The sequence below is a fragment of the Asterias rubens genome, chromosome 8 (genome assembly GCF_902459465.1).
Source record: "Asterias rubens chromosome 8, eAstRub1.3, whole genome shotgun sequence".
In the NCBI taxonomy this organism is placed as follows: domain Eukaryota; kingdom Metazoa; phylum Echinodermata; class Asteroidea; order Forcipulatida; family Asteriidae; genus Asterias; species Asterias rubens.
The window spans coordinates 21,204,118-21,222,031 of record NC_047069.1 but is presented as its reverse complement, the minus strand read 5'-3'; the positions used below and the strand labels follow the sequence as shown (position 1 = coordinate 21,222,031).

At 39.6% G+C, this 17,914-nt stretch overlaps 1 protein-coding gene across 1 annotated transcript in view; it reads left to right on the top strand.

The window, feature by feature from the left end:
- Positions 1 to 17,914, top strand: part of LOC117294050 — a 101,148-nt gene that overhangs the window by 54,469 nt on the left and 28,765 nt on the right. The window contains exons 4-5 of the mRNA XM_033776561.1: positions 7,199 to 7,315; positions 14,842 to 14,961. Of these exons, the coding sequence (XP_033632452.1) occupies positions 7,199 to 7,315; positions 14,842 to 14,961 (237 nt within the window). The remainder of the gene's footprint in view (positions 1 to 7,198; positions 7,316 to 14,841; positions 14,962 to 17,914) is intronic.

The following is a 17,914-nucleotide window of genomic DNA, read 5'->3' as shown; positions in this document are numbered from 1 at the left end:
TTAGGCTGAGGTCTACCCTTCAAACATATGATCGATTTGTGGTAGTGTCCAGACCCATATTGACTTTAGTTGAAGCTAAAATAACAACACGCACACTGTGATTATTAGAAATGTATGCAACCTCGGCGTGCTAATTGACCACCTTCAGTTTGAATTTAGTATCCCAATGTGATGACAGTGTGATTTCCGGGCCGGCTGCGTACTTAATTACAAGTCTGCATCTTGGCAAACTGTTTTCTAGTTCAGTGTCAGCACTTTAAACAAACTGTAGAGCTGTAGAGCTGTGTACATTATATAAAGATGGATCAATTTAATTTCATGCGTAGGCTAGGCAGCGAGACATGAACTTAAACTTGTCATCTGAATTTTTGAGTATCGCAGAATCACCGAAAGTACAGTGATGCGTTTCGATCTGAATGCATGCAGTGGCAATATTTCTGTCTGATATCTTGTAATGTTAGGGAGTAGCTCACAAGTGACTGTATACTTACTCTGAATTTTCCTTAAATCAAATTTAATTTTAGAGGAATGAGAACAAATCAATGAAACGCCACCAGAAAACAAAAGCCGTGTTTCGATTGATTAAACTAAATGGGATTTGTATTTTTGCTCGTATGTTTGGACTACGGGGGCACACTTATACCCTAGCTCTATGCTAATACCATGCTTAAACACTGTGTGGCCCATTGTCTTATTGTCTAAAGAACCAACAAGTGCGCTCCCGTTACCCAAACATACATCAAAAAAAGTTCTTCCATGGTTCAACATGGACCGCACAAGGCTTCTTAAGAAAATGGAATAATAGAACAACGATAGCAGGACCCCACAAGCCGGTTCCGTGGGGGTGTGGGGTGTATGGGTGTGTAGGTGAGGGAGAGGGAGGGGTGGGGGTTGTACCGTTGGGATCAAATAAGTTAGTTCTTCCACAAACAAATGATACCTGTCAGAGCATCAGATACAGATTGCAGAGTTCAGGCACAGACCGCGCTTCGCAGTAGATCAAATCTGTGAATCCCACATGAACCTTTGAGGCGCTTCCTCTAAGGTGCAAGGGAGTATAACATCCTAAAAGGAGTACATCCTAAAACAAAGCAGGTGACCAACATCAATGACCTTCTACTTCACGACTATTCAAGGTTGTTTTAATTAGTGATCAATTTAGTCTGCCCCGAAACCCAAGTTCAATTTTATTATGAATGGCGAATGTTGTGACTGTGCAGGAATCTCATCCGCTAAAGTAGGAATCAATATTGCAATGTAACTGTGGAAAGGAAGGATGCTAACTTTGTTCCAGGATGGTGGTAGACAGGTACCCATTCTGTCTACATAACAAGAGTCACCAAGCCAGACCAGTGGATGGTAAAAAATATATTGACATTAAAGTTGGATACCTTTTTGAAAACATTGTCGTACTATAGTTGTGCATACCCTAACAAGAAGTTTGTGAAATTAATACATAGGGCTTCTACGCTTAGGACTTTTCTTGTAATTCCGTATCTCTTTCCTTGCACTGGCACCTATGTATATTGTATTTTCCAGGATACTCTCTAAAAACTGCTCAAAGACCTACTATAAGTAGGCAACACTATACAGTACCAAAGTCACATCAACATAGATCTTAAACTAAAACTATACTATAACTGTGTTCCTGTATGGACCCGATACATGTATTCAATACAGCAACTGTGGACAGTTTGAAGTTTAACCGTAGGTTGGTACAGTGATTGTTTCCCCCTCTACGTCCATTAAAATAGTATAATTAGTATGTCCACTTTCCCATATACTCGGCAGACGGAGTTTTTATGTCTCAAAGGTCCTTGAGAGTTTAATATCGTGATGTGATGTGATGTGATGTCTTAGGTTGATTGGTTCATCGTCTAGGCCACTTCAGAGGATCTTACCAACGGCTGCCTCGCAACCATGAATCCTCTCTCATTCTCTCTATCTCTCAAAGTTTCTCTTCCTTAATATCTACATGGAAATGGAGCATGGAATTGTCAAGTCTAGGTGATGTTGGGGTTATTCCTGAGAGCACGGAGCGCCTAAGAGTCTAGGCACATAGTAGGGACGCTAAGTTCCGAAACTCGTCAGTTTTAGAGAAACTAAAGTGACGCATAGCTGATGCAAACAGCTGATAAAACATTGTTTTTCAGAGGAACATTAATGACTCTGCCGGTAAAGGTCGTAATGTTACATTGAAACCCCCTTCTCTGTCTGAAGTTTACACTTAAGAAAGACTAGAGATCATAATAAGTGGGGCCTTGGTCTGGACTACTCGATCCTGTTCATCTTTATTTAATTATCAGCTTCCTCTTTTTGGACTTCTTGTGTGGATGTCTAATTTAAAAGCCCGCAGGTCATAATGTGCATCAAATAAACACTGTGTCTTCAGACATTTTGTTTGGTGGTTTGGCTTTTTCAAATGATTTAGTATGTAGAGTTTTAATGTGAAACGTATATGACTTTTTTTGTATAATAGTGAGCACCTTGTGTTTCGTTTATCCTTTCTGAATTGTTACTCGCCCTTAACGATTGGTTGATTAACTCTGACTTTACAGTAAATTACAATCATTGAGATTGGTTCTACTGATGAGGGATGGGATGCAGTTGAGATATCTAAACTTCGTATTTGACACTGGTAAAGTTGAGATTATGCTCAACCAAATTGCATTTTGCAATCGATAGCAACAAAATAAGTCGAATGTTTTGACTGTTTATCCGTTTGATTTAGTATGAATGTCTAAAAATGTTCTAACAATCTTTCAATGATCGGTATGTGGAATTTAATTACACAAATGAAGTTACCCGAACCATGCAATGTTGTGTATAATTATATTGTAAGTATATGAGGACAGTCTGTGCATGCCCAATGTATGTCATCATAACATAGTTTGATTGTTTGTCTAGCTCTAGAGCTGTCATCTTTAAGGAATGTGAAGGCGGTTTATGTTTGAAGGTGAAGTGGAAGCTTGTATCATATCAGCCGTGAAGTCACGAAGGATAGTCCTCAATGACGGAGAGCCCTCTATTCCTCAGTGAAGTCAAGGATAGCCATATAGTACGTCCCTCAGTGACATCATGCAGTTATTGCAAGGATTTTTGTTTAAAGCTAACATGAACATTATCTTGTTTCTTGTGTGTACTTGCATTAATGCATACCAGTGCAAGCTAGTGTTTCCCTGTTTGCCTCGGTTTGAATGCAATGGTTTGAATGGTGGCCGCACCAAGCCTCGGTTTGGATTCGATGGTTTGAATGGTGGCCGCACCAAGCCTCGGTTTGGAATCAATGGTTTGAATGGTGGCCGCACCAAATTGTCTGCGCCATCTCTGTCAGCAACCGGTTCGTCCTTCATATTGCCACGCCGGGAGTCATATTTGCCAATTTCTGTACAGTTTTTCTGAGCAACACAGTTTGTTTCAATTTTTCATTACTTTGTCAAAACTTCCTGTAGACAGTATGCGCAAATATTTTGACAACTAACAACTTGGATACGTCATTCACGCCGGTTTGCTAAACACTGACTTTGAAGTCACCGAGTGAGACCACGTGACTCTACTTGGGCTCATCGATCGAGGGTCCGGAACTCTTCGTTTCAGTTCGATGGACATGAACATGTTTCATGCTGTCGGGACTGCGTGAACTTTATGTCTTCCATATGTTCGCATAAAATAGTAACATCGAATCATAAACAATCTAACAATCCACACACTCGTTCCGAGATCTGACTTTAATATTAACTGAAACATCTTCGTTCCGCGTCATGGACTTAGTACCCAACCAGTAGGCGTAAGCTACCTTTTGGTTGCCGGTCCATGGAATTAATTTGTTATTAGTCCTTCGGACCACACGGGCACGAACTTTCGTCCCTGTATCCGTGTAATTCGGTATGGTCCAGGTGATCTGGTGGTCCGATTGGAAATCTACCATAGGCTCCCGTTTTGTATTGGTGGAAAACTTCCAGTGGGGGCATGTTCCTAAACTGGAATGTCAGGAATCCCTACAGTTAGTTCCCCTGATGAACTGTGAAGTTAGCAGGGACACGGGAGTTTACCTCATGGGACTTGGTGCCCTTTTGCACCCAATCAAGCCGTAATTCTTCGCTCGTTTCTCTCAATCAAACACACAGAATGTGCTCAATTAGAAGTAAATTACCTCTAGATTGATATACTTGCTTGGATGTGGTGATGAGTTATGTTGCAATGCCATCTTTCATCTATGGTATAAATGCCATTGCCACGGCGATGCATTGCGATGGTGGCCTTAACACGCCATCTAACTGTATGGTCCGTTTTCATTATCACCCATGAAGTTTGCGCTTTCTGGGGTTTGTTGAGCACTGTCCGAATGCGCCGTAAGCGCATAATTAGGCGTTTAGAAGCGCCTAGAGGAGAAAGCTTTAGACCAAGACGATGAAAACGTAGTTTAAACGCCGGTCATCACAATGTGCAAACCCTTTGGACTTGGATCCGGATGTCGCCTTATTAGAAAAAGGAGTGGAGAAGACTAAAAAGAGATTGAGACCGATAAGTTTTGTTCTCGTCTCAATCATGCAGTGATTTGAGGCGAATGCTACTTAATAAATCAAGATTCATCTATTTGATAAGACTGATTTGCCAGTGACCGTTGCCTAATGTTGGTCTTAATCATCAGAACATATAGCGAAATGAAAGACATTGAGTATTGTGGCTAGTGAGTTAGGGACACATTTATTAGTTTATCGCAATACATCTTGGAAACAACGATCCTCTTTTGACGATCTTTACGTTTTGTTTTAGTAAGCACATGTTAAGAAAAGCTGCCGATACATTAAGATACAATAAAGATGTTGATGATCCAAAACAAGTAACCATTGAAAATAAAAAGAGGAAAGTTATCCAATGTGGAAACGTCTGTGGTTCTATTAAACACTGATATTCAGGTTTTCAACATGCGATGTGAGGCCAATCTAAACGGGACGTTCAACATTGAAGTCCCTAATGTACCGATGGGTCAACAAACATGTTTTGTATTTTTTTTTTTTTTTTTTTACTGTCTTAAATTCATTTTCTATGTTTCATTGATGTTTATTAAAGGCATTGCGTTTCCCCATCATCACTATAATAAATCATACTGGCTTTGAAATTCGCCGGAAAGTTACCAATAATGAAACAAATCTTCAATCATTCTTGATGTGTACTCATGTTCCCCCTGACATAGCCTACCAATCATTCTTGATGTGTACTCATGTTCCCCATGACATAGCCTACCAATCATTCTTGATGTGTACTCATGTTCCCCATGACATAGCCTACCAATCATTCTTGATGTGTACTCATGTTCCCCCTGACATAGCCTACCAATCATTCTTGATGTGTACTCATGTTCCCCATGACATAGCCTACCAATCATTCTTGATGTGTACTCATGTCCCCCTGACATAGCCTACCAATCATTCTTGATGTGTACTCATGTTCCCCATGACATAGCCTACCAATTATTCTTGATGTGTACTCATGTTCCCCCTGACATAGCCTACCAATCATTCTTGATGTGTACTCATGTTCCACATGACATAGCCTACCAATCATTCTTGATGTGTAATCATGTTCCCCATGACATAGCCTACCAATCAATCTTGATGTGTACTCATGTTCCCCATGACATAGCCTACCAATCATTCTTGATGTGTACTCATGTTCCCCATGACATAGCCTACCAATCAATCTTGATGTGTACTCATGTTCCCCATGACATAGCCTACCAATCATTCTTGATGTGTACTCATGTTCCCCCTGACATAACCTACCAATCATTCTTGATGTGTACTCATGTTCCCCCTGACATAGCCTACCAATCATTCTTGATGTGTACTCATGTTCCCCCTGACATAGCCTACCAATCATTCTTGATGTGTACTCATGTTCCCCATGACATAGCCTACCAATCATTCTTGATGTGTACTCATGTTCCCCCTGACATAGCCTACCAATCATTCTTGATGTGTACTCATGTTCCCCATGACATAGCCTACCAATCATTCTTGATGTGTACTCATGTTCCCCTGACATAGCCTACCAATCATTCTTGATGTGTACTCATGTTCCCCATGACATAGCCTACCAATCATTCTTGATGTGTACTCATGTTCCCCATGACATAGCCTACCAATCAATCTTGATGTGTACTCAGGTTCCCCATGACATAGCCTACCAATCAATCTTGATGTGTACTCATGTTCCCCCTGACATAGCCTACCAATCATTCTTGATATGTACTCATGTTCCCCCTGACATAGCCTACCAATCATTCTTGATGTGTACTCATGTTCCCCATGACATAGCCTACCAATCATTCTTGATGTGTACTCATGTTCCCCATGACATAGCCTACCAATCATTCTTGATGTGTACTCATGTTCCCCCTGACATAGCCTACCAATCATTCTTGATGTGTACTCATGTTCCCCCTGACATAGCCTACCAATCATTCTTGATGTGTACTCATGTTCCCCATGACATAGCCTACCAATCATTCTTGATGTGTACTCATGTTCCCCCTGACATAGCCTACCAATCATTCTTGATGTGTACTCATGTTCCCCATGACATAGCCTACCAATCATTCTTGATGTGTACTCATGTTCCCCTGACATAGCCTACCAATCATTCTTGATGTGTACTCATGTTCCCCATGACATAGCCTACCAATCATTCTTGATGTGTACTCATGTTCCCCATGACATAGCCTACCAATCATTCTTGATGTGTACTCATGTTCCCAATCCGACCCTACCTGACTCTACCCCCCCCCCATCTCCTCCTCTCCGCCCCACCTTCTCATCACCCTTCGCTTCTTGTCCACCTCTCATTATCCTAACCCGTCTCATCTTTCCTCCTTCCATCTGCCTCATTTTCTCTGGCGTATTTACTCAATCTGCTCCTCATCGTTCAGTCTCCTCTATAAATTTCACTCACACCGTTCTCGTCGTCGTCCTCCTCGTACTTCATCTCATAGTTCATGTTACCTTTTATTTTAAACTTATATACCGATAAATTCTCATATTGAATTATTTTCCAAAAGGAAATAAACATCAAGTAGAATTAAATTGAAAACTACAGTTTTTGAAAATGGTTGGAGTTTCCCATGACTCCATCTCACTGTTCTTAACATGTTTGATGTGTAACTTGTATTTGTTTGTATCTGTCTCCATTATTACAGATGTAAACGAGTGTAGCACTAGACCGTGCCAGCATCGATGTATGAACACTCCTGGTAGTTACAGATGTTATTGTGAAGAGGGATTCACACTCCGGAGTGATCAGAGCTCATGCATGTGTAAGTAAAAACTTCATGGTTTATTTTGTTGTATTAAATCTTTGTTTTTCGTAATCTTTCTCTTCTCCCGTCCAGATCATAAAAATATAGTGGACGCCATAAACAGTGTAGTGTGTCAATGGATGTATAAGTAGACTTTATTGTTATGAGCCAAACCGTAGTCGTAAACGAAGGAATGTAAATTAAAACAAAGTATAAACAGGCATATTAACAAACGATTACGTAATAATTATAAACGCTTGTGAACGAGACATTTTTTGTTAATTTCGTTATTGTTAAAGTCATCTTCGTCGTCGCTACTCCTTTTTCTTTCTTTCTTTCTTTTTTTGGGGGAGGGAGAACTTGTGTTTTCACGCAAATTGCTTTAATGAGTGAAGGAGCAAAAATCAGGCGAGATTTAGCTAGTCTATCATCCGGCCATCTTTCTCATATTCGTCTACCGTTACCTTCCATCAAGCAGTTACCACGGACCGGGACAACCAAGTCAAAGTCATCTTGACAAAGTACACCTGCACAAAATAACAACACATAAGCACAACCAAAATTAATTGAACATAAATATTTGAAAGGGAGTCACAGGTGGTTGTCAAAACAGCAGAAGGACTATTACCGGCAATGCTTATGAAGCAGTATTTGGTTTATGGGACTCAGTGATTGTCGAAGTACGGCCGCCTTTATACCTTTGCGTAGAACATTTCTGCAACAGGTGTTTTTCGTCAATCGTTATTAAGCGACATACATTTTTACGATCATAACACATCAGATGTAATTTGCAAGAAATTAATAAGACGAAAGTGCAACTGGGACGTGCAACCATTGAAGATGCACCTTGTCAAAATCAGGCATTAGAAATAGTGGGGGAAAAACGACAACAGAAACATTTGATGTGATTCATCTTTCATGTGGAGAAATACTTACAGGTAGTCTACCTTATCCTAATTGGTGTAATTTGAAAGATGTTGTTCCGATCTACTAGAAAATCGGAAAAGTACGACATATGCTTTGGATATTTCATATAATACCGATTACAAACATATGAATAGCAAAATGTAGTGCAGTTGGACCATTGCTTTGATGTTTACCCTACACTAACTTGTGATAACCACTTTATACTCCATGCACCCCCCCCCCCTCTCATGTGAGTACAATGATCCAAATATACAAGGAGAGATTCGAACCCATGAACCCTGTAACCCAAAGCAGATATCTATACTCATTAATCACATAGAGAGCTCTGTGGATAGACTTCAGTTCCATTCCTGTATTGAGCAGTGGGCAAAGCCCTTATTTGTTCCACTTCGGCGATTATTTTTCATTTGTCACAGATGAACGTCCTTCAGCCACTTCAACATCGCCAGAATCAACATTGTATTTGGTAGTGAAACGCATAACTGGTGGCGCGTTTTACTCTACTGACATTCATGCCTGGTTTCATATTCGCGAATCTGCAAAGCGGGCATAAAAATAAAAAAAAAAACATGAAAAGGAGTTATTTAAGAAGCTGTTTAATTGTTTCTTAATTAATGATCTTGTACGCCACATTTCGCATCGGCAATAGTTTAGAACCGTGGATGGTGTCAGCTCAAAGTGCCTTGACGGTCGTGGCGTTATATTGAGGAAAACAGACCCGGCATTGATGAATTTTCGAAACTTGAGAACAACACTTTAAAGGCAGTGGACTGTGTGGACACTATTGGTAATTACTCAAATTATTTGCTAGCATAACACGTTAATTGGTAACAATTAATGGGGAGCTGTTGATAGTATGAAACATTGTGAGAAACGGCTCCCTCTGAAGTTACGTAGTTTTCGAGAAACAAGTGATTTTCAAAGAATTTAATTTCGAGACCTCGGATTTAGAATTGGAGGTCTCGAAATCAAGCATCTGAAAGCACACAACTTCGTATGACAAGGGTTTTTTTTTCTTTCATTATTATCTCGCAACTTCGACGACCGATTGAGCTCAAATTTCCACAGGTTTGTTATTGTATGCATATGTTAAGATACACGAAGTGAGAAGACTAGTCTGAGACAATTGCCAATAGTGTCCAGTGTCTTTAAGACTATGTGGCAATTGACGTAGTGTAGAATACGTGTTCAAGGTTGATTTAATTGACGTACAGTCAATTCTAGCCAATCATTATCCTCCACGTGTATAGGCCTAATCAAAGCACATTATATTTCCACCCACTCAGTTCGGCGCATAACATTTGTCGTACACGCAGTTACAAAAAGATTGTTCTAATCCTAACAACAATACTCTCAAAGCAGCCACCAAGGGTATTAGTCTAGTTCAGAACTGTTTTCCCTGCCTTTCTTCATCCGTGTCGGTCCTGGTTCTAAACTTCTAATCATTCAAATGATTTGCATGTTGATTGGGTTTTAGAACCGCGTACCTGATGTATTCGTTTTTAGTCATACATCAATGTTTTGTAGTATACCCTGCCATTGGTCGGGTCCAAGGCGAACCCTGTTTACGAATGGACATCCCTCGATAGAACTCCCACAGTTATTTACCAATGAAGTTGGCCATCAAAAACATTATGAGAAAAGGATACCATGCTGCTCGTGTTATTGAAAATTACGTAGCCGGGAATTGTTGGTTATTCTCACGCTGTTCTATTTGTGAAAGGAAGTCAACACCTCTGACAAGAATGTGGGTTTTATCTTTATTAAACAAATCTTGGTTCCAATGGTTTCAAGTAGCACATTCGCAACTACATGTTTATGTACACATTGTGCCACACTGTACAGTATTTTGGGTAATAGTTAGCGATTAATAACCAAGCCATACATGTCAATCCCATTGTATACTTGAAAGGGTTATAGGCTTTAATGCTTACTATTTGACACTCTGTTAATGCTAATGACATTCCTCCGTACACGCTGTCATAACATTTCCCGCCACTTATTATGCACAGTTTATAAGCTGAACTAAAATAAATGTTCCGGTTTTGGAGAAAAAGTATTTTCTCGAACGCAGCATTATTTCATGTATGTGTTAGTTTGCAATAAGTTTGCAGATGTAATTATCTTCAATGCTTGTGATTTAATGGTACACGTACCTGGATGTACAAAGGTTCAGTTAACGCATGGTCTGTGCATCTATCTCTGTATATACAAGTTGAACTAATAATATCCAGATTCTTCTATAAAATGGTACACTGGTTTGCAGTATTTGATATTACCTTGTCAATGTCAGTATACATACGATTTGGTCGGGGTTCGTTGAGTGTGATCAATCAAGTAGAACCACTCTTTGGATATTGAGTAAAATGAGACAAGTATTACGCTCAGCTTAATACATCCTAAACAGGAATTAAGCAGACGGAGGTCGGATTAGTATTAATTAAGGCCAGTTGACAGATTGAAATGTTTTCCCTTTTACATGATACATTTAGAGAATAAATGTGTGATCAAAGCCATTAGCCTTTTTGTTTAGGTATGGTGGACACTAAAGTAGTGCACTGTTTGGTTTGTGTGTATATTGTACATACACATTAATTTTACCCAAACATGGGTGTGTTCACCTTCTCAAAATGGCTTATGGAATACGTATTTCGAAAAATCAGTGAAATAACTACAAACCAACGTCAGTATTATTACGTGACTATTATCAACATCTCAATTCATTTGTCATGTGCCAAAACCCCTTTCTACTCTTCGCTACCTCCACCGATACGATATTCCACAAACCCACCGACAACAAAATCAACATTCACGACACGGACAAAATCGTTAAATTTACTCAATTTTCGAGCACCCTTTGGCCTTGTTTGAGCAGTTTTATAACCGTCAATGTCTCACTAGCTGACCAGCCATTGCACCACACACTAAGCATCTCATCTGGACACGCCCTATGCAGACGGTAATAAATTCAGCTTATGTATTACATACAGGCGGCAACGCGCCCCCTGTTGTTCGAATACAGATCGCCACTGAAAACCAATCAGTTCTGGCTCACTTGGTCAGCATATTTCTCAGAAAAACAGGGTAGGTTTATTGACAGAACTTGCGAGGCCAGCGGATAGAGAGGGCAAAATATTTGAAACTCCCAGTACCAATAGTTTTTCGTTATTTAGTTGTTGGTGTTTCGGGAAACCCAAGTATGAACAAAAGACATAGAGAAATGTGCGCGGTTTGAAATACTCATAAATCCAATGGTTTGATTTAAAAATTATAGGCGTTCAACGATTTATTTCCTGGTGACAATGTCCTCATGTGATTTGACTGTTTATACCAATCCACCCAAATGTAAGGGGTTACTGACCACGTTAATATACATCGTTAAATCTGTCACCAGGTTCAAATGTAGATGTCGTAGCCATGGGGAATGGAACGTAGACGAGAGTGTTAGAGAAGTGTTACTTCTGCGTCAAACTCAAGAAAACGCAAGCGTCTCTTTGTAGACTTGCAAGACTAATTGGAAGCAAATTGGTCTTTAATTACAGCCATTGGGTGGGTCAAAATGAGTTTACTATGTCAAAGTCATTGCCCCCTTCGACAGGTCTTGATCCTTGTGGGGTTGCTTATTTTCATTTGAACTTATCTGAATGTTGCAATTGTTGGGCTTCAACAGCAACTTATTAACTTATTAACTATAACTTATTATGTGTTATCCACTGATTTGTTCCAATTTCACTGTTTGCCGTTTTGTTTGATTTCAAAAATAGGCTGTTTTTGCTGCCATCAGTGTTGAAAGATGTCACCATAATATTCAATCAGTTTTACTCTTAACCGAATGATGAAGAACACTATGCACAATTGGCGTTTGACAATACTGTTTGATGCAAAAGTTCTCTTATAAAGTAGTATTATGAAATGTCCAATGTTAAGCCTGTGACGTGTCTTGGGCACCACTGAATCCCCACGCCTCTAGGCGTTATTGGAAAGGAGATGGTGCCTTTGAACATATTCATTGCGTGTCGAGCATCATTTTGGGTATTTAGTCGTCAGGGAAAACCAATCTGTCGAATCCATCGACCCTTCCTCAAACCACAACGTAACGATTCATCACCTTGGTTGGAAGTATTCAAATTATTCGTATTCTTGCATTTTGCAATTAAATGAAGACGGGAAAAATTAAATGGGGTTAAGGTCAACGATATGTGTTATGATTAATTCATAATCAATGGGACTTGAAAACAGGGAAGCTGGTTGACAATTTGGAAGCTAAGAGACTTCCTTGTCATTCGATAAGTCGTCTAGAGTAATTAGTTGCCATTGATTCATCATTATCGTCTCACCCTCGCTTAGCTCTGGGGGTACGGACCGGTATCTCGGTAACTCCCCTTCCCGCCAAAATAGAGCGTTTCATCTCGGTTAACTCGTTCTAACGCCATTATATGACTAGCTGTCATAATGTTAGCTATTCTCGATACCTGTCGAATGCACTTTTACTCTAACAGACAGTTCTAAAATGTCTTCATATAAGAAAGGGGTTGAAATTGTCAGTATAAATACCAACACGACCAATATGTAGGCAAAAATATATATCTTTTTACAAACTAATTTTGAGAAGTTACAAACAAAATACAAAATACTCCAGCCAGGTTAGTTACATCAACCGAAAGAAGCAACACTTGAAAATATGAGTAAAATGCAAAGATAAAGAAATGTAAACCTCCAAAATAAACACGTCTGTCGAAAGGTTATGCGAACAATGATAATGTTAAATCCCTTTCAGTCATATTTGACACTTGACAGTTTTTCATGTTTCCTATGGGAGTTTTAGTTTTAGTTTATGTGTTAAACCTAGCCAAACATGAGAATGACATGAAGGAATGTAACAACTCTGATGTAGGTCCATAACGCACGTCACGATGGGCAGTAAAATTCATGTCATGTATTGAAGTGCAGTCAACTTCCATAGCTACTCGCCGCGGTACCATACCATTCGGCTCACACCCCTTGGGGAACTGAATTAGTATTTGATATCCTGAGATATTATTTTTGATTTGATGTTCCCGACGGGGTCGCAACGGGGAATTCTAACGGGCGGTCCCAATGGAGCGGAATGATACTGGGACAGAGGTGCTAGGTTTACGTCGTTACTCTGTGGTTTTATACCACACACCTGACTAACTCCCGGGGTGCCACTTTGTATTAACCGCTGGGTATGTTTAGATAACGCCATACATGATACATGAAGTCTACGGTACTCAAGCTGTTGCAAACAGTTGATGTTGACTTAAGATGAAATTATGGTTGGAGTTGTTCCAAAGAATGTTCTGTTGAACCAATCGCTGAACTATGTGCGCATATTCATATTACTTACTTGAGCAAAACTAGCCAAATATTGGTGTTAAAAAGTACACGAGTCGAATTCTTATAAGAGTCGAATCCCATGAGGATTTCTGCATAATATAATGGGGTACATTCTTCTCAAACATTGAAGGGCATCAACACAGAAGTAATAGTGTGGAATGTTCTCCCAAATCTTCAATTTTTCTTACTGTCTTGCAAAAAGGGTAATGGCCAACAAACTGTAAATATTAAATAGACTGGCTGTTAATACACACTACATTTAATTTTTAATTATATTTTGATTTGTATGATTTGTATAATTTTTTTATGATAATGTTTGGTAGCATTTAATCCAGGGCAAATGTGATTTGATCAAAGCCCTACGTCATTAATCGAAGGTCGTAAACATAAAAACGCCAACAAGGTAAGGGGTTCAAGTAATACAGGCCTACCTTTAATACCCATATCTATCGTCGGCTTTCACTCAGGGAAAAAACATATCTACCACAGACATTGGACTTTGATGTGGTTTTATGCGAGCCTTCGAGGCAGGGTAAAACTGAACTGAACTCGGCCTGTATACTTACTCTATATCGGTGTCAACTACAATACATCTTACCGGCTTAACTTCAACATAGCCGGCGGTAACTGTTGGTTAGAACGTTGCGATATGGGAGGTACAAGCAAAGTTGAAGTATTCAAAAGATTGCGATTAACTTTAGGTTAGCGGCGAGTTTTCAACTTAAGCCGCTAAATCACCTAAATAAAGTAGCTGGTCTTATTGTATCGATGGATCAATTACCACAAATTGCTAAAGGGTTTGTAAGTTGTAGAACGAAAACTAAATTTCAGAAATCGTTTTTGCTGAAATCGTTATTACGTGTAGTTGCAGAGGACGAGTCCGGACGGCGGAAATAAAGTTTGGACAAGGACAATTATCTGTCACAAAGAAACAGCAAATATTAAAGTGATAAGACGAACACAATTCTGAGTTTATGACCATTACAGTGCGTTGTTTTTTTTATCGTTAGGCAGTATATTTAACCAGAATTCCAGTATGAAAATGGATTATTATTAATAATTATGTCCAAGGGTTCGAAGCGTCATGACGCGTCATCACAATGGGCTTAATCAACAATGTCAATGAAATGAATTTGCGTCAAAAGTACTTTTTTTCTTTCTGTTCTGCAATAATATTATGTCCACAACGGGAGTTTTAAATGTTTATTTACAATTTAAACTTATGTTATTATGTTTGTGTTTGAATGTTGTTATTCTAGATGACAGACGATGTGATTCACTGCGATGTTCCTATGGATGTCAAGAACAAGGATATTATAAAGTCATGTGTATCTGCCCGGATGGACTACGAGTAGCAGGTAATGGCTACAGCTGTCTTGGTAAGAACTCAACACGTTATTGTTGCTCTCTCATTGCATAGGCCAGCAGGGCCAGTTGACTTGATGAAAACAGTACAACATTTAAGGTTCATTTATATTTATAATATTGGGGATTATAATTGGAATGCCAAGTTTCACTTACTATAAGAATTAAAATCGACTGATATTCGGGTTGAATAGTATTTAAAGCGGTCTGGGGTTAAGTTACTGTAAATGTAAGGTTCGATAAAGCATGTAAGTAGAATGGTAGCATTAGGGTACAGCTGTGATGCTTGACTCGTTTTGGGTCAACTGTATTGATTGGTAACGTATGCATCTTCTCAGGCATGACCAGTTTAGGGTCAGTTTGTCTTGGCATTAGACACAGTAGTGACTTTACTTCAATATCGAGACCGTTTAGTTTGAGGATTCGTTGCCAGTGTAAACCCAAACCGGGGCCCAAGCGAGACGAGTACTTAAGGTGTTTCCTTGACAAGGACTGATATACATGACCGGTGCCATGACACCTACTCTGTAAAGGGGGGTCGAGATGGGCCATTTTGGGCAGCACCGGGGTACCAAGTGAAGGTCGCCGCTATCTTACCTTCATCCTCTCGTAGCTCACAATACACATTTCCTGAAGTGTCATTTTATGTTACACCACCAAGCAGCGACGCACACATGGGACATTTGGAATATTAACAAACATCCCACTCACTTATTGAACATTTGGGATTTGGATGTGATTTGTAATCATAATTTTCATATCTGATTTTTTGTGACATTATTCAGCAAATCAACACAAAGAACTTAGAGTTGTTGGTTTTGCCGTTATGGTATATTTTTAAAAACGATTATGAAAATAGAGCTATACCAAATCTGTTTCAGCATTATTTCGTATTAAGGGGCCTTCACGAAACCAAGGTTTCGGCTCTAGATTCGGCCAAGGCTAGCTTGGCGCTCGCAGTTGTTTTTGACAATTGCACGTGTTTTGCGTGTACGTTCTCAGGGCTTCAGACGAGATGACGGAGCCTGAAGCCGAATCCAAAGCCGAAACCGTGGATTCGAAAAGGGCCTGGGTTTATAGCCGCAGATTGCTGTATACATTTTGGATACGTGAGGGCGCACCATCAACTGAAGGCGTAATATGCAACGTTTATGTCAAGTTAACACATGGATTGATAGCGTGTCATCCAGTGGTTATTTGAAAATAAACGACTATGCATTCATCAGTCAGTAAAGAGGACTCATTGAGCATGTTACTTCACGACTCATTTTCAATCCCGGTCATTACTTTGTGACAACAGCTGGTTTATATTTCAATGTGTCGGGGCGGGGTTTGCTGGCAGACTCCCTTGATGCAACTCTTCAGCCTTTTTAGCTCATTTCGTTTCCAAGCACTCCATCATCTTTGGAAATTAAATTATAACAAGTCACGGATACGTTGGTTTGGTAAACATGTTTCAGAACATTCATGTTTGAAAACTCGTTTCATTCATCTGGAGTAGACCAGACGACTGTTTCTCTCTAATCACTACAAGCCACTCGGGCATTAGCACTTTATAAAACAGGCCATATCCCCTTTGTATATAAAGTGAAAGTCAATTTCAAAGAAGCAAACTCAGTGTAAATGGTGTGAATCGGTTTCCATATCTGTTGCCTTCGATCTATTTGGTTTGGTCTGAGAAAATTATGGAGTGTAAACTCCTTCAATGACAATTTTAGATTCAAATGCAACAAATGACAAAGCATTTCTGCGAATTAGATAATCAATAGTACAACAATCACAAACAATTGCAAGGGTCGTGGGTTCGAATCTCACCCGAGTAACATGCCTGTGATATTTTTTCACAGGACTCGGGAAAGTACTGAGTATACAGTGCTAACACACATCGGTGTATGGATAAAAACCAAAATTAATATTCTTTATCCCCGATGCAAATTTAACATCTATTATATCGTTGCGGTACCCGCTGCCAAAACATAGGATTCGAACTGCCTCTAGCTGCCGGGCAACCTCGGTAGTCTAGTTGGTAAGACACTGCTATAGAATTGCAAGGGTCGTGGGTTAGAATATCACCCGAGTAACATGCCTGTGATATTTTTTCACAGGACTCGGGAAAGTACTGAGTATACAGTGCTAACACACATCGGTGTATGGGTAAAAACCAAAATTAATAATCACAAACAAAATGATTGGATAGTTTAGTGTGAACAGTGTTGTGTGTAGGCCTAGAAATTGACACGTTAAATAAACGACAAAATGAAGTTAGACTGAAATTTAAGAACATTTTGTTTGACAGTTTGTAACATGATTAAACCTCCGTTTATTTCATGTGCATGTGATACTTGTAGCAGCAGTTATTGCCACTCCATTGTTGAACTAAGGCTTACATAGTTTCAAGTCCAGTGCATCGACCTTCTTAAGCAAGATGAATGTAAAAGAAGGCAGGTTTGGCCAGCTGGCAAAGTTTTACTGTAAACAATTTAGTTGTTTGTTAATGTTGAGCTAAAAACGTCACTGTCAGTTCCATTATCGCTGCGTGACAATAATGTTAAAGGTTTTTTTAACAGTTTGTTATTTCATGTAGGCCAATGTTGGGTCGCACTGAAAGTGCAGATACTGGTCTTTGATAATAGGAAGGTTTAGCTGTACGTTCCGCATTCCGCGTGAACGTAAACGTCTACATTTTCTGTACATCAAATCTCACGTTTTTAGCATAATATTACGTGAAATTACCTTTTGCGCACAGGTGTCAAACGTGAGCAGGCGATAAGCCCAAAGTGTTGACGTCACGTAGAAACAACACAATTGATTGACGTGTACGTTTACGTGTTTGCTCGCGTGACGTTCAGCTAAACCTCGTTAATAGATGGATTTCAGATGACGTCATTGACCACGATCTTTATTGGAAGCGTTCCCGCGTGTTGGCCTCCACGCTGCGCGCAACTTATATTGCCAGTTTTCACTCAA